At 49.1% G+C, this 22,050-nt stretch overlaps 1 protein-coding gene across 1 annotated transcript in view; it reads left to right on the top strand.

Moving 5' to 3' along the window:
- The window catches only part of TP53BP2 (tumor protein p53 binding protein 2), a 51,795-nt gene that overhangs the window by 22,840 nt on the left and 6,905 nt on the right, over positions 1-22,050 (top strand). Inside the window, exons 3-16 of the mRNA XM_053912707.2 lie at positions 225-338; positions 3,463-3,545; positions 5,087-5,188; positions 7,111-7,285; positions 8,134-8,315; positions 8,687-8,851; positions 9,231-9,459; positions 10,675-10,782; positions 11,111-11,259; positions 12,079-12,538; positions 13,859-14,637; positions 16,931-17,068; positions 17,798-17,931; positions 19,667-19,833. Of these exons, the coding sequence (XP_053768682.1) occupies positions 225-338; positions 3,463-3,545; positions 5,087-5,188; positions 7,111-7,285; positions 8,134-8,315; positions 8,687-8,851; positions 9,231-9,459; positions 10,675-10,782; positions 11,111-11,259; positions 12,079-12,538; positions 13,859-14,637; positions 16,931-17,068; positions 17,798-17,931; positions 19,667-19,833 (2,985 nt within the window). The remainder of the gene's footprint in view (positions 1-224; positions 339-3,462; positions 3,546-5,086; positions 5,189-7,110; positions 7,286-8,133; positions 8,316-8,686; positions 8,852-9,230; positions 9,460-10,674; positions 10,783-11,110; positions 11,260-12,078; positions 12,539-13,858; positions 14,638-16,930; positions 17,069-17,797; positions 17,932-19,666; positions 19,834-22,050) is intronic.

Here is a 22,050-nt window from a genome sequence, read left to right as displayed (position 1 = left end):
CGTGGAGTTAGGGAGGCATGAGCTCCATGCAGCCGGCCCAGACCCCGTCCTCCTGCCGGCTCTCCACCCGGGTTGGACACCGAGTGTGTGTGTGGGAAATCTGTGATATTTCCGTTTCTGAGGGCTCCTTTAATGAAAACACATGACTGGTAAATATTTTCTACATTCCCAGGCCATAATTGTCATGATGGATAGATAACGTGGTTCGTTCGTCTCTGTTCCAGAACGGCCAGTTGCAGATAACGAGCGGATGTTTGATGTTCTGCAAAGATTTGGAAGTCAGAGGAATGAAGTGCGTTTCTTCCTTCGTCACGAACACCCCCCTGGCAGGGACATTGGTAGGTAGCATTCTATGGGTCACGACACAGATGTGCACTGCAGTGGCAGGCATTGGAATAGAACGAGGTAGTTGGAGGGGCGGATGAGAGGTAAGTGGGAACGGGGAGGAGAGACCGCTCGCTCTGCTAAGCCTGGACCGTGGGGTGGGGCGGAGACCAGGGGATGCCTTGCTTGTTTTGTTTGGTTAGGAGACGGAGAAGTTTTATGAGAGTTTCCAGTGTGGGAGGGAGGAGGTTGCAGTGCGGGAAAGTGAGGGAGTTCTGACGAGCGAGTCCGCAGCCCCAGCCAGCGGTTCTCGCAGGCGGAGGAGGGAGCCTCTCCCGCGGTAGCAGGACAGAGAGGAGACTGTGGCAGATGCAGGTAGATGCAGGGATCTCTGGGAGCCAGCTGAGGAGCTTCTCACTGGAAGATGTGTTTTCTCTGATGATGGTCGTGGTGGGCAGTCTTAGCTGTTGGGAGGGACAGGAGAGAGCCCCCCAGTGGAAGCTGACGGCCGGGCGCCACGGAGGCCAGCTGACTCATGAGAGCATGGGGACTGCCGGTGACGGTCCTCCAGCCTGCAGGGCTGTAGGAGGGGGAAGGTGGTTGAAGTGACCCAGGGTTGGGGTTGTCCAGTGCAAGGTTAGTGAGACCAGCAAAGAGGGTTTGGGCAAGATGACATCTCAGCTGGACAGGGAAGAAGTAGAGGCAGGAGGGGCTGAGGGGAAGGGCCGACAGGGTCCAGAAGTGACAGTCTCAGATTGATGAAGGGGCGTAGGGAGAGGGCCTTGTGGTCAAAAATAGAAGGTTTGAATGTAAGGTGTCGGAAGTGGGGGCTTCAGGATGGTTGTGAGACGAGCCTGAGGCAGAGTGGAGATGGCGGAGCCGCAGAGCGGAGAGCTCGCTTGTGGACAGCAGGGTCACCCAGAAGGAAGGCAGGGCTCAGGGCGGAGAGAACACGTGGTCGGGTGGTCACCACTAGTGATGAGGAGTTTGTACATGACGATACATGACGGTGGAGAAAGAGCAGGCTGACAGGGTCACCAGACACCAAGGACTCAACCAACCGTCCCTGGGACCCTGGAGGTCTTGTAGCGTGTGGGAGGGAGTAAGCACTTTCAAATCCGAGGTCCGTGGGCAGCAGCTCTGTGCTCAGCGGGAAGCCGCTGGTTGAAGCGGGTCACTAGTATTTCTGAAAACAGTAGAACTTTTAAAATGGGAAGCTGAGGTTTGTGACTGCCGTATGTAATGCTTGGGAGTGAGAAGGTAGATAACAGACGTTAATTACTGGGTGTCATGCAATTTCACTTTTGTCATTTTAATACAAATGGCCATATGGTACCCAATAATTAGCCATCACTAAATTTAAATTGGGGGAACCCCAGAGTCGACCCAACCAGCCTCTCCCACTCTACAGATGAGATACTCTGACGCTTTGGGGTTAAATGACGTGTCAGAGGTCACATACCTGGAGGTAGCACCTGCTGGGAGTGGGACTTGGATCCCCTCTGCCTGGCCTGTGGACACGCCTGTCTACTTGACCGGTGCCTGTGGTCTTAATTTAAATGAGCATATATTTCCTCCCTAAGCCTTCTTCTTTTGTAGCTTTAATTTGGCATCTGCATCTCATTTTTATTTTGTTCTTTGCTTACATTGCTGCATGCATCCTCCTTTAATGAATGGGTTGAATTTTACCTGTTCGTCTCCCAGTTCAAATGTCTTCCCGCACAGTCCCGGGTGAATTATTAACAGCCTCTCTGGGGTGCGCTGTGCCCTTTCGGTGTCTGTAACGTGAGAAATACAATCTGAAGATAAAGAAACTTCTCACACAGCCACAGGACACCAGTGCCACGTAGTGTTCAAGCTGGGGCAAGACAGGGCCACTGGGCCGGGTCCCTTCACATGGTGGTGGTCGCCTTTTCAGTGTAGACATCTGGCTCAGGGATTGGGAGGCTGTCACTACATTCTTCCAGGTGCACTAGGACCTGGCACCCAGAATGTGTATGAAATTACTTTTAAAGCGCTTGCCTTTTACTCTAATTGTGAACTGAACTTGCCGAGGAGACACGGGTCGAGTGCCGCTTTGAGGCAGCAGAGAAAGCAGTTATTGTTAAACGGTAGATGGATTTTTCTTGCAGAAGTAGTGTGACAGATTACTGGAGCCATTTTGTCGGGGAATTGAGCTGCATTTTTAAAGTAAAGCTAACGCATTGGCGTTGGGCAGAAGTGCGATACCTGGCTCTGAGGGTGTTGTATTTATTGGTGTGGGGATTGGTGCTACGCTTCTAGACAGGTACTATAGACATTTAGTTCAAAAGAAATTCTAATCTAAAGTTTCTTGAAATTTTATAACTTTTCTGATCTCTGGAAATACAAATATAAGCTTAATTTCATGTATTCAAAAAATTATCTTTGTTGGTATTATTTGTTTCTTATGATATATCAGTTTAAATTAAGACTATTTTCCCCTTATGATGTATTGATACTGAGAGACCCGTATATTTTGGCTTGAAACATGTTTAGCCAAAAAAGCAGAATACGGTGTTTTCCAGTTAATACTTTCCCAAACTAAGAAAATGGAAGTTTTTTACCTAAATAAATGGGGAAGTACTTCAAGGTACTTGTGAGTTACCACAAAAAAAGAGACACATATTTGAAATACCACTTGCTCTCTTGTCAATTGCTTCCTTCCCGTTTAGGTTACAAAACACTGTTAATGAGCAGAAGGGTGGATTGATTTCATTTTCACTTAATTCTTCAGTGGAACTATTCGTGATTTCACTACTGAGTAGCTAAATAGAGAGCTAAGAGGAGCTATTACTAGAAGCAAATGGTGGAATGACCCGTCATCAGAAGTACATTTATTTTGTCAGTTTTCCCTCCTCTGGTCTCTGGATCATGCAGCTTTCCTAGGGAATAGTGGTGTTTTCTATAGCTCACTGCTCACTGTTCCAAGGGAGAGTTTCCAGAACAGGAAATTATGACACCTTAGTGCTGTTGATACTAGACAATATTTTGTTCTAAGTTTACTTTCAACTTAAAATATCAAAGGGCAATAATTACAGAACTAAGAAGTAAACTGGCATTTGGAGTGAGTGTCTCTCAACTCTGGTTTGATGCACGGTTTTTGCATTTTGTGTTCAGTGAGTGGACCAAGGTCCCAGGATCCAGCTTTAAAAAGAAACGGAGTGAAGGTCCCTGGTGACCACCGAAGGAAGGAGAACGGCGTAAGTGATCGCGTCTTCCCGGCCGAGTACATGCCACAGGGCTCTGCTAACCTGTCATCTCCCTCACTGTTACTCTGTCACTCAGTGGCCCTTTTTTTAAAGGTTATTTTGTATTTATTTCATATGAACAGTTAATTTGGACGACCTCTTCAGTGCTGACTATTGAAAGAAGTTAGATGCTGAATGTACCGTAAATTCAGAACAAAACAAATGCAGAGCATACGTGAGGAAGTATTTGTTTTGGGGCGATTTTGTTTGTTACTGTAATGCTTCTAGAAAAATAGAAAATTATATATTCATGTTTTTGCTGTTGGCTGAGAGTGTTAGCAATTATCTGTGGGCTTCCTCGACACATTTTCTTTTTAGAGCTCAGAATTTTTAATGCTGTTGGGGATTAGCTAAATTACCTTTCTGCAATTTACAGTGAACTCACGTTAGAATCCAGATTACCTGAAGCGGCATGTGCTCCCCCTCCACTTTTCCTCGGGTGCGGTGGCAAAGGGCCCGTCCCAGGAGGACCGGGGCGGTCTTAGTCACTAGCAGGATTTGTGACACAGTACTTCTTGTACTGTGCATCATGACACAGTACTTCTCTTCCCTTCACTGGGTATTTTTTGAAAACCGCTTTACTGATGCATAGTCAACATACAAGAAACTACACGTATTTCAAATGTACAGTCTGAGAAGTTTTGACATACTGCACACCCCTCTGAAACCATTACAACCAGGACAGTGAAAATGCCGTCACGCCCCAGAGTGTCCTTGTGTCCTTCCCTTCTGACTGCCTCCTTCCCCTCGAGGAACCACAGTAGGTCCACTCTGTGTCACGACAAATTGGTCGTGTCTTCTAGACTCTTCTGAAGTGGAAGCATCTGGTACGTACTCCTTCTGTCTGAGTTTGCTCGGCAGAATTATGTTAAACAGTCCACCCATTTTGTTGCGCGTGTCAGCAGTTAATTCCTTGCTACTGCTGAGCGGCACGTCACGGTCTGGGAATACCACAGTTTGTTTGAGAGTTTACCTGTTGATGGACTTTGGGTTGTGTCCAGTTTTGGGCTGTCCCATACCAAGCTGCTGTGAAGAGATGTTTCAACAGTGGACATCTCGCTGCTTCTCCTGATGATCCAATGTGTCCTGAATTTTTTAGATGCTAGGGTCGTGTTTTTTAACGGTTATCCCAATGACTGTGTTGGGGGTTTGCTGCCATGTTCCCACTCCCACGTTTAATGGACCAAACTCTACTTTTCTAGTACACGTTAACTACAGAACAAGGTATTTCTAAATTGTGCCATTTAGGTCACTGACTGTTGAAACTATTTAACTTTAAATTTACTTAAAAGAATGTTGGTCTGTGTTATAGGAAGTTTTATATCTTAACCTAGTAAGTCAGTGGTGGGGGGTGTTGATAGGAAAATTAAGGGTCTCTCTAATATTGCGGAAGAAAAGTGGTTAAACAATCGCGACGTGATTGGCTCAGGTGACACCTGTAAATAGTGTGAATAGATGTCTGAGTGGGGGTTTGCTGTGTTTTCCATCTGCAGGTCAGCAGTCCTAGGATGGATCTGACTCTCGCCGAACTTCAGGACATGGCCTCTCGCCAGCAGCAGCAGATTGAGGCGCAGCAGCAAATGCTGGCCACGAAGGTGAGGCCTTGCTTGAGAAGTCCTCTCATGGGCCGCCGCTGTTCGTGCGCGCGCGAGGCCGCTTGCATCCTGCACTCACCGTCATGCCAGCTACCTGCTGGAGTGTGCACTTGCAACCCAGGAGGCACCTGCTGTGTGGCACTTTCTGCTCTTTACCGCAGCATTTTGTAGAAGCCCGTGAATCATCCCGCTGTTCAATCTTCCCGACCCCTGATTCTGATCAAATAAATTACCAAGCTGTGTCTAGTGTCAGTGGAAGGGGAAGGGCATAAAGAACCCTTGAACTTCGCTGGTAGGAACTACTCCGGGCTAAGCATGTCCTGTATCATGGCTTCAGCAGGGAGAACTTTAAACCTACTCACGCCAATACAGTCCCCTGCTCTCCCGATGACAGGCTGCTTGCCTTTATTTGGGGACATTCTCCACCCACAGAGTAACCCTAATCCTGGTCTTGAACAAGGGAGATACAAGAAGCTTCTCCATGACTATTATAACCAGCCTCACTGCTGCTTCTGCCAGCCATGGGCTGCTAGTGCAGACCAGACAGCAGCAGGTTTTCTCTGGAAATATAAAATACAGCGTGAATATTCGAGTCTTCGCAGCTTGTGCTGTCTCAGCTCAGCACGTGTAGCAAGAAAGCAGCCATTGCAGGATGGCGAGTGGGCGGGGCTGTGCTCCAGTGAGCCCGTGCTCACACACGCAGACAGCAAGCTGGCTTGTGCCTGCAGGCTGTAGTTTGCCAGCCTCAGGTCTAAATACTCAGTACGTGCAACTGACCTGTCCTTTAGCGACTGGGACCTCACCAGAGTGGGGGTCGACAGCTGAAGGTGTGACGGCAAACTACGAAGCAGGGCTTGGAAGTAGTGGCCAGGGTTCTGGGCGGCAGTTCTCAGCATGCACCAGGCCGTCGTGGAATAGTTGCTAGGCTTGCTCTGTGGGCAGACGCCGGCTTTCTCAAAATCACACGTCTCATTGCTTCTCGAACTTTAATGGCATATGAATCACCCGGGCATCTTGTTAAAAATGCAGGCTCTGATTCAGTAGGTCTGAGGAGGAATCTGAAATTTTGTGTTTCTAACAAGTTCCTAGGTGATGCTGGGAGGGTATCATTCCCTCAATAACAAAGACGTAAATTCAAATAAAAAGTTTAACAGAAGAAACCTCTAGCCTTGGGGTCTTATTTTGAAACTATTTCTGTGTTATTTATGATCTAGGCATATTAATCTGCGAAATTTACTCTATTACAAATTATATAGCTCTGTCTTTTACTTAAATTTTTTAATATAATGGGAATAAAATTTTAGTTGCACAATGCATTTTTCTAAAGGTGTGAGTAGTGCCTTGTCTGTTGTCTGGGTATATTTATTGCGTGTATATGAACCACGTAAGGTACAGAGAGGTTGTCATTTAATCCTCACATGCCCTGTGAGGTAGTTCCCGTTGATCATCCGTTTTAGAGATGAGGAAACACATTTGTCTACTCAGTGAGCTCGATAAGTGGTGGCCCAAAGCCTCGTAGCTAAAGAGGGGCAGAGCTCGGGTCTGAATGCAGATCTGACTCCAGAGCTTGTCTTGTAACAGCTTTCTGAGACTGCCTCCCACCTCTCCACGAGCGCCTTTTTAAAATTGTAGCCACAGTTCGTGGAAACCAGTTCAAGGCCCACTGCTTGCTTGCTGCATAAGAGCTGCTTGGATTAAATGTACTGATTTCTGGATCTTACCCCCAGAGGATTCTGGGGTGGGGCCCTGCAGTGCGCATTTGTAACAAACTTCCCCGGGGGGCTCTGGTGACCACCTACAGGACAGAGCACTGCACTGGTGCCCCTCAGTGTGAGCATCTCCGGGTTGTGAGTAGATTATTTTTGGGTTAGTGATGTCCCTGCTTAAAATGATAATGGCCTGCTGGTGGCTTTTATCTTCAGGAACAGCGCTTAAAGTTCCTGAAACAGCAGGATCAGCGGCAACAGCAACAGGCTGCTGAGCAGGAGAAGCTGAAGAGGCTGAAAGAGATAGCAGAGAGCCAGGAAGCCAAGCTCAAGAAGGTGCGGGCACTCCGGGGCCACGTGGAGCAGAAGAGACTGAGCAACGGGAGGCTCGGTGAGTGGTTCCTCCCAGTTCCCCTTAGTTCCCAAGGTGACCCGTGAAGCTCTGTGGGGAGGAAGTTGATATAAACTTGTTGTAAGAAGAATAAGACAAGACTTTGTGTGTAGATCACCTTAAAATAGTTTTTGGAAAGTAAAATTCACTGGTTCCTCTGACTTTTAATTCAGCGAGTTGAATGGTTCCCTTATGTTACCTTTGGAAAACGTACTCGTAGTTTGTTTTTTCTTCTAAATATATTTTGACTGAAAAGTAGGTGAGGCAAAGATTTTTAGTTGGATGTTAGCTCCATTTATTGTAAAACCATTTAAATTAAGATTTTAGTGATTTCATAGCTCTATCTACCACTATAAAACTGAGATTGAAAAGTCTGCAGAAATTAATGGAGTTTAATTATATATTTTTTAAAAGTTTTTTTTTATTTGTAGAGAGGGGAAAGGAGGGAGAAAGAGGAAGAGAAACATCAGTGTATTCTTGCCTCTTGCGTGCCCCCTACTGGGGACCTGGCCCTCAACCCAGGCATGTGCCCTGACTGGGAATTGAACCAGTGACCCTTTGGTTCTCAGGCCAGCATTCAGTCCACTGAGTCACACCAGCCAGGTCTAATGTTTAATTATATTCATGATACAAATTCTGCTAAAAATACATTTAGAATGAGGCACAGATATTTTGAGCTGTCTCTGTTGGTTTCGGCTGCTTACAAAAGAAAGGTTGGCTCCAGGACATTTCTGGAAAATTCCTCTACTTTTCATTACAAAGTTCATTGTGAAGCCTGGTAGCCTGGGAAGTGGTCCATTCTTACTTTTCTTTTCAACGATTGTTGCCTTTTTCCCTTCTCACTCTAGTGGAGGAAATTGAACAGATGAATAGTTTGTTCCAGCAGAAGCAGAGGGAGCTGGTTCTGGCCATGTCAAAAGTAGAGGAACTTACAAGGCAGCTCGAGATGCTCAAGAATGGCCGGATCGACGGCCACCACGACAACCAGTCGGCGGTGGCTGAGCTCGACCGGCTGTACAAGGAACTGCAGGTACCCCGTGGGCTGCTGGGAGCCGCAGTGGAACCCTGCTGAGGCGTGCAGAGGTGTCCTTACAAGTGGCAGGAAGTGCTGGATTTCCACGTCTTTTCCTTAAAGGGGTTGGCAGGGAGGAAGACCTGAGCCCCAAAGAATCCAGAATAACCTTTATAGTCCCTTCCACAGGAAACCCGAGGAACTCCTCAGAACCACAGCGGGGGGGGGGGTCTAATGCTTAACTCTGAACCTGGAGGTGGGAAGTGGGGAAGGGTGGCGGGACTGAACACTTTTAGAAATTATGTAACAGTGGACCCAGTGACTCTGTGGGGGAGAGTTCTCTTCCTCCTCCTTGGCTACCTTTTGTCATTTTCCCCCATTTTCTTCAGCTGAGAAACAAGCTGAATCAGGAGCAGAATGCCAAGCTGCAACAACAGAGGGAGTGTTTGAATAAGCGCAATTCAGAGGTGGCCGTCATGGATAAGCGTGTGAACGAGCTGAGGGACCGGCTGTGGAAGAAGAAGGCAGCGCTCCAGCAGAAAGAAAACCTTCCAGTGAGTGGGCTGCTGTGTCCTGGGCCGGGGGCGGGGGGCCGATGGCTAGCCCGGCGAGGTCAGTTGTCATAGCAGCAGTGGCACGGTCAGCACGCAGGGTGTCCTCAGGAGCCAGGGGAGAGAGAGAGAGAGAGGCAGGCAGCGCCCAGAGCTGCCCAGAGGATGGTCCACTGTTCATGTGCTTTTGTGGCTGCGGCTTTCTTGCTGGGCCTTGTGATAACGGACGGGGGAGAGGCGGTCGTGCAGCGTTTTGTTGGGGATGCTTGTAGTAGACTCTCCGGCTACAGCTGACTTGAAAACATGCTGCAAACTTCCCGGACTTGTCTGAGTTTGCTGCCGTCTGGCCTGTCACATTCAAGGACCTGCGCTTTCTCCAAAGGTGTCCCCGGATGGAAATCTGCCCCCGCAAGGTGTGTCAGCGCCCAGCCGTGTGGCTGCCGTCGGCCCCTACATCCAGTCATCCACCATGCCCCGGATGCCCTCCCGGCCCGAGCTGCTGGTGAAGCCGGCTCTGCCTGATGCTCCCTTGGCTGTGCAGCCCTCAGAGGGGCCCATGAAAGTCCACACACTGCCCAACCTGCGGTCCGGGGCCGCCTCGCAAGTTAAAGGTAAACGGAGGTCATGTTCACATCCTCCTGCAGCTCAGGTCCTCTCCTCCTAACTATTGTGTTTCCCCAAGTCCGACTTTTAAGGAAGTGTCTTCCTACCCCTGTTCCTGTTTAAATTCTAAGAGTCTCCTTGTATTCTTCGCCAGGGCAGTGTGTTTCTTAACCCTAAATAATACAGTTCTATTCAGGAAGTGAAATAGAATGCAATATTTTTGCAAATCTGAAAATTGTTTTGAATTCCTTCTTGTGAATAAGGAAATTGTGATCGGATGTTAGTAACTTGAGAATGCTTCTTTTTCTGTAAAAACATGCCCTACGTGGTTAGTGGTGTCGTCTTCGCAGAGCGTGGGCTGGTGCGTCTACTCCGCCTTTAAATAATGTGCACGTTCAGATGCGCTTGTGCTGGAGGGTTTGCCTGCCGGCAGCGTTTAGCATAAAGGTCAGCGTGGCGGGAGATGCAGGGAGAGTGACAGAGGCTCCCGAGTTAGTAGTCTCTCCATTCCGGGCTGTCCTCCGGGACGGGGTGGGGTGGGGTGGCTGTGCTGGGGGAGCGACGCAGGGAGAGTTATGGGGAAAGCAGGGGAAACTTTCTTCCAATTCCCAGAAGAAAAAAAATAATAGCTAGTGTTGTCTTTTTTTCCCCTTAACCACTATCATGTGCAAAACTTCACTGCCTTTATTTAAAACGACTGCTTTGTCATAATTACCCCTGCGAGCGGTGTGTGGCCTAGTGGGGTTTCGTGTAGAGGAACTTTTGTTTCTGTCAGGCAAAAGTAAAAGCTTTGAGACTTAAAGGTCAGCGTGCACCGACTTGGGCAAGGCTGCTCGGAGTCCTGGGTTAAAATCCGCGTTCCCGCCCGGGCGTGGCACCTGTACACTTGGGGTGTCATTACGTAAGGCGCGCCTCAGAACCCCTCGGTCTGCCCAATTGGAAGTGGTTTTCTGGGTGGAATGGTGGCACTTTCCTACCCAACGAAGAGGAATGTGTCCTTGTCAGCAGCCGTTCTGTTTGCCACGTCTCATTCTCAGTTGCTTGAGGAAGGGGGAGAATCTTAAACTAGAAATGTAAAATCTAATGTTTTCTGAATAAGCTTCCTGGGCGAGACTGAAATTTTAAAGCTGTATTTTAGAGATGCCACTTCTTAGCGTCAACAGGAACCATTGCAAATCTCTTCGGAATGCCGCGTTATTTGTCATTGCTTTTCTGCGTCTTAGGCTCTAAAGTCCATTCACTGGGCCCTGATTGGAGTCCAAATGCGGATCTTTTCCTGAGCCAGGCCTCTGCCGCTGCCCCGAAAAGCTCTGGGAGTGCTCCAGAACAAGGCAAGTTCATTTGCGCTGCTCCCGACCTTTCTGTGTTGGGCATCTAAGAGGCGCCATGGATTCCCTTTCGAGTGCGTATTTTCCAGCGTGTTAACACCGGGCACAGTGTGTATTTCCAGAACAGCTTCATTTGGCCGGGCAATGAAGGTGGCACCAGCGTCGCGGTGTTTGGGTTATTTCTTAATCAACTTCATTTAAAAGCAGCAGAGCATTTAGTGGGCACAGGGTTTCAAAGAGACTGAGGAGAGAGAAACTTATACGTGGATAAGAAATTTTCCTACGAACAGTTTGAATGTCAATGTGATTTTTCCCCCCCTGTCCTCTCCAGCTGACGATGGGGAGGTTCTGCTGAGGGAGAAGGAGAAGAAGGTGCGTCCCTTTTCCATGTTTGACACGGTGGACCAGGCCGCCGCACCCCCGTCCTTCGGGTCTCTGAGGAAAAACCAGAGCAGTGAAGATATCTTGCGGGATGCTCAGGTACCGAAGATTGGCTTTAAAACGAGGGGAGTGGCAGTGTGATGTGAGGGGGCGCAGGAAAGCAGCAGAATGCGTCTGGAAGGTTAGGCAGTATAACAGCACTCGGTTATTTTACGTTCTGTTGCTGAAGTCTGTCCGTGGTGCTGCACCGTGTCGGGAATGGCCGGCAGACTTCAAATCTCCCACAAATACGAGTGCATCGAGAACATCATAGGGGTGCCGCTCAGTTACCTTGTCTCTTCAGAACCAGGAGCCGGGTTTATGTCGGGTGATGTGATGTGATTCTTCTGCTAGGGCCCCAACCTCTGACAAGCAGGTTGTGGCCGAGAGCCTCATGTCAGGTGTTTTAAAACCCCCTGTGGCCCAGTCTGGACGCGGTTCCCGTGAGCGAGAGCGGCCTCTTGCACCAATGCCGTTGGCGGATCCGTAAAGGCCGCCAGACGTTTCCCGTGGGCTGAGAGTTGCCCGGCTGGGGATGGTGACAAGGAGCGAGTCGTTCAGGGCGGGAGTTGTACTGTGTTACTGAAGTCCCTTGTTAAGTGTGAGTCCCTTCAGACACTGAGAACTTAAATTTGAATGATTAAAAACGCAGTGTCGGTTGTGGGCACGCTGCGCAATGAACACATCTAGTGTCACGGGGGCGTGTGCCTGAAATCCGCATGACCCTGCCAACCACGTCACCCCCGCAGACCTCGTAACAAACAAAGCGGGCCTCGCATGTTCAGCATTTGCTTACACTGGTGGAATTAGCTTCCCTGCAGCATCCCGTGTGCCCAGCTGTATGAGTGCTTCTCCTGGCTTTTTGTGTATGTTTCACAGGCTGCAAATAAAAATGGGAAAGTACCGCCTCCCGTTCCATCGAAACCCAAACAGATCAATCTGCCGTATTTTGGACAAACGAGTCCGTCCCCGCCGGACAGCAGGCCCGAGGGGAATCCTCAGCCGATGTCAGCAGCCCTCCCATCTGCAGGAAATAAACCCAAAACAGCAGGGCAGCAGCAGAGGGTCCTGCTGGCCCCTGGTGTGCTGTTGGGGGGCCAAGACCAAGCCCTCATTCCAGGCTCCAAGCAAGAAAGTCCACCGGCCGCGGCTGTCCGGCCATTCACGCCACAGCCTTCCAAAGACGCCCTCCTCCCGCCCTTCCGGAAACCCCAGACGGTGGCGGCCAGCTCCATATACTCCATGTACACCCAGCACCCGGCTCCCGGGAAGAACTTCCAGCAGGCGGTGCAGAGTGCGCTGACCAAGTCGCATCCCCGTGGGCCGCCCTTTCCCAGCGGTAAGGTTCTGGGTCATCTTCTCACCTGCGTGGGTGGTGCTGGCCCCACACCAGAGCTGTGCTCTGTCGGGAAGCCAAATGACTCGTCCCTTTGTTCTAAGGGTTTTGTTTACTTATGGCTTCTGGTCTTCATTGGGAGTTTAAACTTTGAGTGTCGGCTAAACATCAGCCACTGCAGTGGGCACCAGTGATAGCAGAAGGATAGGATGAAATCTGCGAAAATCATTGGCGGATAAAATAGAGGAATAAAACCCCGATAGGAAGACACAGCCTTCTGCATTGTAGTTCCCGTGGGCCTCTGTTCCCCACTGACCCGTGAGCTCCTTCAGAGCCAGAGCTCCGGCTCGCTGGGGCCTGGGGAGCAGGTGCCCACGGGTGGACACAGCACTGAAGGCTCTGTGGTCCCCTCAGGTGTCCAGATGTTTTCTTGGCGCGTGGACAGCTGCCCCTGTGGGGCTGTGGGGGCATTTTTTCTTTTTTTTAAGAAATAACCCTCTCTACTATATTTTAAGTAGTTTAACGAGGACACGACCAGTAGTTAAATACAAAAACCCAAAGAGATGACTCTGTGTTAAACATACATAATCTGGTCATTTGTTGGGTTCTTTCTAAGAGTCTTTCAGTGGTTTTATGAGACTGGAATAAAATTCACCATATCTCATTTGAAAGCAGATGGCTTTCTGCTCATGAGGTCAGCGTGTCATTGTGGCCTAGGATGCCATAATTAGACAAGAATTAATAATACATGCGACATCTTACTCTCTTCATGAGTCTCCTCATGAAGGCTGCTAATGTGGTAATTTGGGGGTTAGACAATTTCGATGCAATCAGAAGGTTAAGGGGAATAGTTTCGGTAAATATGTGTTCTTAATAATTTTGTAAGCCAAATCTGGTTTCTCACATGGGTTTACTTTTGAAAATTAGGAACGATGGGAGAGTGTGTGTTCAGTTTTAATCTGGGCATAGGAAAGGAATGCCGGTTTTCATGGATTCTCCGTTTCTTTTAGATCTTGGCAGTTAAATTTGGATGCTGCCGTCAGTGATTTCTTACGATTATAATTGGCAACACTTTCTTTCTTACTGGTGCATAAAGTAATGGTGTATGTCACAATCAGTGGGGTTTTGATTCTGTAGTAAGTTTATTAGGCAAAGATGGGAGCCTCGCTTTGTCGTTTATTATTTTAAAAAATCAGTTGTAGTGAAGGGTGTTCTGCCATAACGCGGCAATTACGAGCGGCTTTCATCGTCGTGAGCTGTGTCTGGTTCTTGCCAGTTTTGTTTGGTTGACATTAATCAGAGCTTGTTTCCGTCTGCCACCAGTCTACGGCAAGCCTGTCCTCGCTGCCGCCCAGAGCCAGCAGCAGCACCCAGAGCACGTCTACTCGGGCGGCCAGGGCAAACCCGGCGGTCCGGAACCCGAGGCAGAGCCCGCGGCTTCAGGGCAGGAGAGCCATGAGAATGAAAGAATCCCTCGACCCCTCAGCCCCACCAAGCTGCTGCCTTTCTTGTCGAATCCGTACCGAAACCAGAGTGACGCCGACCTGGAAGCGCTGCGGAAGAAACTGTCCAACGCACCCAGGCCCCTCAAAAAGCGGAGCTCCATCACGGAGCCCGAGGGGCCTAATGGGCCAAACATCCAGAAGCTGCTGTATCAGAGGACCACCCTCGCTGCCATGGAGACCATCTCCGTGCCATCGTCATGCCCGTCCAAGCCGGCCTCGGTGACTGCCGGCCCCGACAGCCCAGCAGAGATCCAGAACCCGTATCTGCACGCGGAGCCAGAGAAGGAGGTGGTCTCTCTGGTCCCTGAAGCCCTGTCCCCACAGGAAGCCGGGGACACCGGAACAGGGAGCAGTGACATGCCAGCTCCCTCTCCGGGCCTTGATTATGTGCCCGAAGGAGTCCCAGACACCAGCCCAGATTTCCAGACTAATGTGGAAGAGCCCAATCCAGAGGCTCCCCACCTGCTTGAAGTGTACCTGGAGGAGTATCCCCCCTACCCGCCGCCGCCCTACCCGTCGGGGGAGCCAGAGGGCCCCGGGGAAGACTCCGGGAGCATGCGCCCGCCCGAAATCACCGGGCAGGTGGCCCTGCCTCCGGTATGTAACGTGGTATCTTGGGACCGGTTTGGGAGCCTTGTCACTCTTCTAGGTGGCGGTTTGTCCAGACCCGGGGAACCAGCAAGTACTTACAGCCCTTTGCAACAGGGAGTCTGTGTTTCAGTTGCCTGCTGTAGCGATGTGCCCCGCCGCTCACCGTTTTATGTTAGGGTTCCCTGGGCACAGGGTGGGTCTTGTAAACGTCAAAATCCAGTGTGCTCAGTATGAAGTACGCTTGGTTTTCTCCCAGGAACCCCCTTTTTTGTGAAGGAAACCGAGTTTAGTTCTTACGCCTGTAACTCCATTGCCCTGTCCTGTCTAGCTGACGCCACGCGTTAGGAAGCCACACTTGACCAGGAATGAGGAGACCCAGGTCTGCAACCGCCAGTCCTTGGTTCAGCTCTGAAACTGGGCGGGTGGTTCAGCCTCTCTCTTGAGAGTGGTGACATCTCTCTTTCAGCTTTTTCTTTTTCTAGCAGTGAAATTGGTGTTTCATGCCAACTTCCAACGCTGATGAAATTGGAAGGGTTCTGGATGAAGTGGGCGCAGGGCAGGGGGGACACCGACTGTAGCCTCTTCTTTGCCCTCAGCACAGTGGGAGGGTCTCGGGTGGCCTGACAATCCTGCGCTTTCCCAGTTACTTGTGTGCTTTGCCTCAGGTGTGTCTCCCACTCTCCTTCCAAAGATACCTTTTGTTTCAGAAGTTAATCACGTCACTTTCAAACCAGATGAGAGAGGATAAAAATCCCAGGTTGTCTGGACTTAAAGTCAGCTTTTTCAGAGTGTAATTTCAAGTCATTTTGTTTTCGTAGGATGCCAAACTGAACTTTTAAAACCTGGGCAAAAGCAAAATAGCATATTGTAAGGATTTCTGAAAAAGAGCTCTATGTGTTTGGTTCCTTACTACACGTTTAGATGCAATAGTATTCAAAGATAATAACTACCCAGAATTGCTAAATTTTGCTGCTGTTTACAGTAAACATTTGCTTAAAACTTTTATATAGTGAACACTAGATTCTAGGAAAAAAAGTTTTAAGATGGAAGTTAACATTTGTTTACACAACTGAGTGCCTTCGAAGTCCCGAGGCTTGGTTCCCTTCATCAGAGTGTGAGACATGAGGGAAAAAGTTTCAACATCTACTTTTTATCTCCCCTCCCTTTTTGTTGTTAAAATAATTCGCACTTTCAAAGAGGAGAAAGGGAACCTGAGTTTCCAAAAACGTCCTATTTCTTTTTATGATTCTCTTCCCCTCTTCCTAAGAAAGTGATTCACTTTGTCCTTTTTACTTTAAGTGAGCGAGAAGCCACCATGGTGTCCTTCCCGTGAGAGCGGGTGTGCAGCCGTCCCCACGAGCTGCATGGGGAGTTTACACTTCCCTTTTTCCAAGAAGCAACACTTGCACGTTTGTGAAGTGTATCGATTGCCACTTGGTAGACGTGCGTACAGCCTATCACGCCTCAGGAACCGTTCGCACCTTGCTGGGTGTGTTTAACAGACCTGTTTTATTGGTTCTTAGACCCAGTCTTAACAGTTTTGCCTTGTTTTTTGTAAAGCCTGACATAAAAATACAGAAAGTCTTGATTAATTTACTGATGTCTCTTGGAGTACAGTTACATTTTTAATATAAAATAGTGAAGCATTTTAAGGCCGGTAGGATTCCTCTTCGATAAATATGTAAGACAGACTGATGTTCTTTATTATTTACCTCAATTATATGTTTTCCTTGCACAAAGGCCTTACGTTCTGAAATGGTTACGAGGGAGGCTTCAGAGGAGGCAGCTCACTTGAACTTGAATTGCAGCTCTGCTGTTTCCTGGCTGTGTGCCTTTGTTTCCTAATCTGTAAAATAGGACAATAGGGTTTTTGTAAGAGAAAAATGAATGATTCTTCAGTAACTGTTAGCTATTGTAATTCTGATTGTGCTCTTGCTCAGTGTAGCCATGCGGGGTGGGTAATTTAAAGACCCATCTTTGCTAGTTCTGATATTTGACCAAAAACCAGCCCACCTGTCATTGGAGACGTCCTCTGAGCTCTGCGCATCTGTAACGGTTGCCCAAACGTGTTGCACTGGCTTTCGGGAAGTTATGTTCTCTCCACTTAGTTACCTGGCTCTATTCGTTAAGCTACTATTATTCATATTCTTTTCTGAATGGTGTATAGTTCAATAAGAAGTGCTAAATGTCTATTTTTCAAGCACCTTTTCCCACTCAGCTGAGATGTTATTCCTCCCCTTTTGTTGGCGGTCTCTCGCTTTGCCCAAGACCCTTAATTTTCCACGTATTTCCTCTGCAGGGCAAAAGGACAAATTTACGTAAAACTGGCTCTGAGCGAATTGCTCACGGAATGAGGGTGAAATTCAACCCTCTTGCTTTACTTCTGGATTCATCTTTGGAGGGAGAATTTGACCTTGTACAGAGGATTATTTATGAGGTATGATTGCATTAGTCAGATTCTTGAATACGACCTCGTATTAATAGTTTGACCTTGTATTATAGTTTGCTATAAAGCTCTAATCAGAAAGCTACAACAGAGAAATTGTATTTTTAAACTTTCTTTTGGGGGGGGTGAGGTCGTGGAGAGAAACTGGAGCTTGCCCCTAAATTGGCTTTGCTGTGCTAACAGTGTGCCTGTAAAGTTTTCGATAATGCAGAAATTCCGTTTTCACCGGGGTCCTCTAGAGCACTTTCCTTTCTCGGGGAGGCCGTCACCCTCCTTTAGAAATTGCTCAGGCGTGGATTTCTGCTCGGCAGTGTTGAATTGCAGATGTGGTCCCTACTTTTCAAAAGCCTATTATTTAAAATATTTTTAGTCGACCTTTTTTTCCTTCCATGGAAAATGCCACTTCTAGTCAGACGCTAGTTCGTGGTGGGAAGTCGGAGGATAAATAAACAAAACTGACTATAAGGATGTAGTTTCTGGTTCTTCTTCAATTTTTAAAAAACCTTTTTATAGCAGATGCCTACTTAATATGGCTATTTCGTCTGTCTTATTTCTAGAATTGTACTAGGCAGGGTTTTCTTGGCCCCTGTGGTATTTTTTTAAACTCATAATTAAAACCCACAAGTCCGTGTCTGTGTTCACTGCCCTGCGAAGCCAGTAAATAGCGACGTCAGGTGTCGAGCCACTGGAGTGACAGCCGCCCTCCCACTGGCGTTCTAGGTCGAGGACCCGAGCCTGCCCAACGACGAAGGCATCACCGCTCTGCACAACGCCGTGTGCGCCGGGCACACGGAGATCGTGAAGTTCCTGGTGCAGTTCGGGGTGAACGTCAATGCTGCCGACAGCGACGGCTGGTGAGAGCCCCTGGAACCCCCACTCGCGCTTGCGCTGTGGGAGCTGAGCAGCCCCGGGGAATGGGTGGTGCTCTCAGGGCCCTGGCGGGAACGTGGGTCCGTGGGTCCGTGGGTCCGAGGGTCCGCGTGCCGCCTGTCACCTAGCGGGAAGAAGGCGGTGGACGCCTCTGAGGAAGTGGCATGCCCTCATGCTGGACATGCCACCCTGGAAGCAGATGGAGGTTTGCAAGTTTAGTATTTAAGTAATAAGAATAAGAAATGACAGAAAGTGGTACGAGCGCATCAGCATGCGTGCTTCGGCAGACTGGAGAAACCTGGTTTAAGCAAGCTCTTCCCCTAGCCCGCCATGCCCTGACCTTTCTCTGGGTCTTCAGTATGTAATACCCACTGTGCCTGTGCCTCCAGAGGGCAGAAACCACAACCTGTCATCTTTTCCTAATAGGTTTTACCATGGGGTCCGTTTTTTACGGAACATTCTGTGGAACGGGTCAGTGTGCAGAAAATGCGGGCGTTACCCGTGATGAAGGTTGTGGCCCATTGGATGATGGGCCGTCATTAAATAACGAGAATAAAGATCTTAACAAGCCATTTTCACCCCCCAGTGACTGTAGTAGAGTGAACAGTAGATTTTGTCTTTTATTCTTTTTAAAAAGTGTTTTAAGTGATAGGCTCTTTTTTGGAAGAATATAAAAACTTCAGCTTCTTCTACATGCAGTTTTTTTACAGTTTAATCACGCTGTGCTTACCAAGGTGTTTTACTCTTGCAGCCTGTTTTTCTGTTGATATGGAACAGTTATGCTCCCAGACCAAGTCTGCATGCGCACACGGGTCAGACATGCATGTGCCTGAATTTAAATAGCCCCCTTGTTCTGCCACAGCTGTGGCCCATGTGTGTGACTGTCTCCTCTTGTGAGACATTTGTACAGTTTTCCAGTTTTTTTCGTATAAAAAGTACTTGAAGAAGCATTTTTGTTACAATTTTAAAAAATTATATTTATAAAAGTAATGCGTGCCTGCTGTGGAAACTGTACAGAATGGAGAAATAAGGAGAGGAGAGCACCCCCTCTGTACCCCAGAGAGGTAGTAATAAGCGCCATTAATCTTTTAATATATTTTCTTCAAGCTCATACATATACTTAATATTTTAGTCTAAAGTTTTTATTTAACTTACAAAACAAATTCTTAATGTGTGGTAATGTCCTTGTTTCCCTCATATTGGGAGCTCAGATTATGCATAACTTCGCTGCTACAGAAGCCATTGATGAAAAATACCAGCAGTGATATTCGCCAGACTATTAGCGATCATGTTCTAACCGAGAACAGGAGTACCTTTCTTTTTAAGGCTATGTACCCAAGGGGTCTAAAATGAAGAGCGAAGGGAAGAAAAGGGGAGAGGAGCAAAATCGTACGTGCTCGGGGGCCTGGTTGAAGTTCTCAAGCCCGTCTTCTGAGTGTGGGCAGTGGTGCCGGCCCTACTTACACCTTTATTGTTAGTCTGGGGTCATTCCTAACACACAGTAAAACGTTAGAGATGCTGGGAAAGGCCCTCTGTGAAGGTACTCGTGAGTTCCTGCTCACCAGCCGCCTAAAGGAGATTAAAACGTGTGTGTTTTATATCGATGTGGGTCATTTAGCTGAGGAGTAACGTCCTCCGTGGCGGGGTGAGTAATCGGCCCCCGCTGAGCGGTTGTGTCCAGTAGGCGGCAGCCCCCAGCCCGCTGTGTCTCCCCCACAGGACCCCGCTGCACTGTGCCGCGTCCTGCAACAACGTGCAGGTGTGTAAGTTCCTGGTGGAGTCGGGGGCCGCGGTGTTCGCCATGACCTACAGCGACCTGCAGACTGCCGCGGACAAGTGCGAGGAGATGGAGGAGGGCTACACCCAGTGCTCTCAGTTTCTGTACGGTGCGTGCCCACGGGTGGCGGCCACGCCGCTCGCGTCCCCTCCATCCCTGGGCTGGCATTCCACGAGCGTTTTTAGCATTTGGGAAAACATGTTTGAGTTGAATGTAGGCCTGGGTCGCAGACACTAACGCAGCTCTTGTGTGTGTGTTGGGGACGGCTGCTGTTGGGGGCCCTTTCAGCCTCCAAAGACAGCGGCGTAGTGTCCGATCTAGTGGTGTTCGTGGCTTTTGATCAGCAATAGGTCCTCCACTAAGACCTCACTGCTTAGCGTGAGGCTTATCTGAGCAGACGGAACCCCTCCTCCACGGAGGGAAACGCAGTCGGGATAAGAACCCGACTGACCCAGGGTTTCCTGCTGAATCCAACCAGTCAAACAAAGGCAGCATATTCTAGAACGAATTTTTGGACTCTTTCATTTTCTTGAATTTGAGTTCATGGTTTCAAGTGGTAGTACCAGCAGCTCTGCACCCGGAGAAAAAAGAACTGGCAGTCCCAGAGGCTGGGCGGCTCTTCCAAGCACAGAGAGAAGTTTTTCATTTGCAAGTCTTAGCCAGCGAGGTTCCTTTTCCTTTTTGGTTTAGCTGCAGAGGCGTTGAGAAGGGGGGGAGAGGGGTGAGGAGGGCCCGGGGGTTAAAGACGTGGGCTCTGTCCTCTCTGTCACTGATGGTCTGCCCTTCCTTGGGGCCTGTTTGCAGAGAGGACAGGGGGTCGGAGGGAGACCGTGACCCCAAGTTCCCTTCCCTTGTAGCTGTTAGTTTTTAACATTGATATTTATTACTACTTTTTGTTTACGTTCAGAACTCTGGACCAGAGAATAATTTTGATATGTTGGCATGTTATTTTTAAATTCATGTGGTATGTTACGTGTATCTTGTTATATGAAGTGTAGCGGCCCCCTGAGCTTGCCTTCAGTGTGGAATAGGATTTTTAAAAACGTCTCCGGACACCAGGTCAGAGACCTCACAGATTTGTGAGACACGTCACGGAGTGCTGCTGAGGTAGGCGTGCAGTTTAAATGATGGCAATGGCAACAGACGGGTGACGGCAACTGTCCTGTCCCCAGCTGAGTGGGCAGAGCCTTGTCTCTCTCTCTGCCGTGACCTGGGTGCCCCGCCCTGACGTGCACTCGTGTCTGCAGCACTGCCACCTTGAGCTTTATGTGTCCTCGTGCTTCTCATCCCCTTGAAAACTGGTTGCCCCGCCTGCACGTGAAGGCTGTGATGTTGCATAGTTCGGCCTGTAGACTGTGATCGACCTTCCTGTTAACTGAGTCATAGTGGCGACCAGGGGGCGTGTTGTCCTCACTCACCATTGTCATTGAGACCCATCTGGGCTGCTGCATGTGGCTGTGGTCTCTTCACCGTGCCACGCCACTTTGCTTCATGACTCAACCGCGAGGTGTCTTTTCCCTTCTGCTCCTGACCGACGTCAGGTCATGTGTGTGCTTACTCAGCTGTGAACACAACCCCTGACCATTTCATGCTTGTGTCTGGTGTCTGTGAAGAAGTAGAGTTCCCAGGTCACAGTGATGCACACCCAGGAGAATGCCTTCAGTTCTGTCCTCCCCCTGCGCCCTGTTCTCCCTGCTCTGTCCTCCCCCTGCACCCTGTTTTCCCTGCTCCCCCTGCTCCCCCTGCTCCATCCGCCCCTCCCCCCCGCCCTGTTCTCCCTGCTCCCCCTGCTCCGTCCTCCCCCTGCACCCTGTTCTCCCTGCTCCCCCTGCTCCATCCGCCCCCCCCCGCCCTGTTCTCCCTGCTCCCCCCCCACTCCGTCCTCCCCCGTGCCCTGTTCTCCCTGCTCCGTCTTCCCCCTGCACCCTGTGCTCCCTGCTCCATCCTCTCCCTGCGCCCTGTTCTCCCTGCTCCCCCTGCTCTGTCCTCCCCCTGCGCCCTGTTCTCCCCACTCTCCTCCCTGCTTTCTCTGCTCCCTGTTCTCCCTGTTCTGTGGTGGGTTTGGAATGGAATCTCATGGCGGCTTTAGTTTGCATGTCCCAAAATTACCAGTGATATTGAGCATATTCTATTTAAAGCAGTCATTTGTAAACTCTTAGTTTGGTAAAAGCAAAGTAATGCAAAATTTTCTTCCCTTCCTAATGATTTCTTGGAAGCGAGACTCAAGCTGTTATTTTGAGAATACTGAAGCATCTAGAATTTCTCACCTATCCCCTTCTCCATCCCCACCCCAGACAGTTAAGGATCTGGCCGGCTATAAAACTTG

Source organism: Desmodus rotundus, chromosome 10 (genome assembly GCF_022682495.2).
Source record: "Desmodus rotundus isolate HL8 chromosome 10, HLdesRot8A.1, whole genome shotgun sequence".
Classification (NCBI taxonomy): domain Eukaryota; kingdom Metazoa; phylum Chordata; class Mammalia; order Chiroptera; family Phyllostomidae; genus Desmodus; species Desmodus rotundus.
The sequence above is the reverse complement of the archived record's forward strand: the minus strand, read 5'-3'. Positions and strand labels throughout refer to the sequence as shown.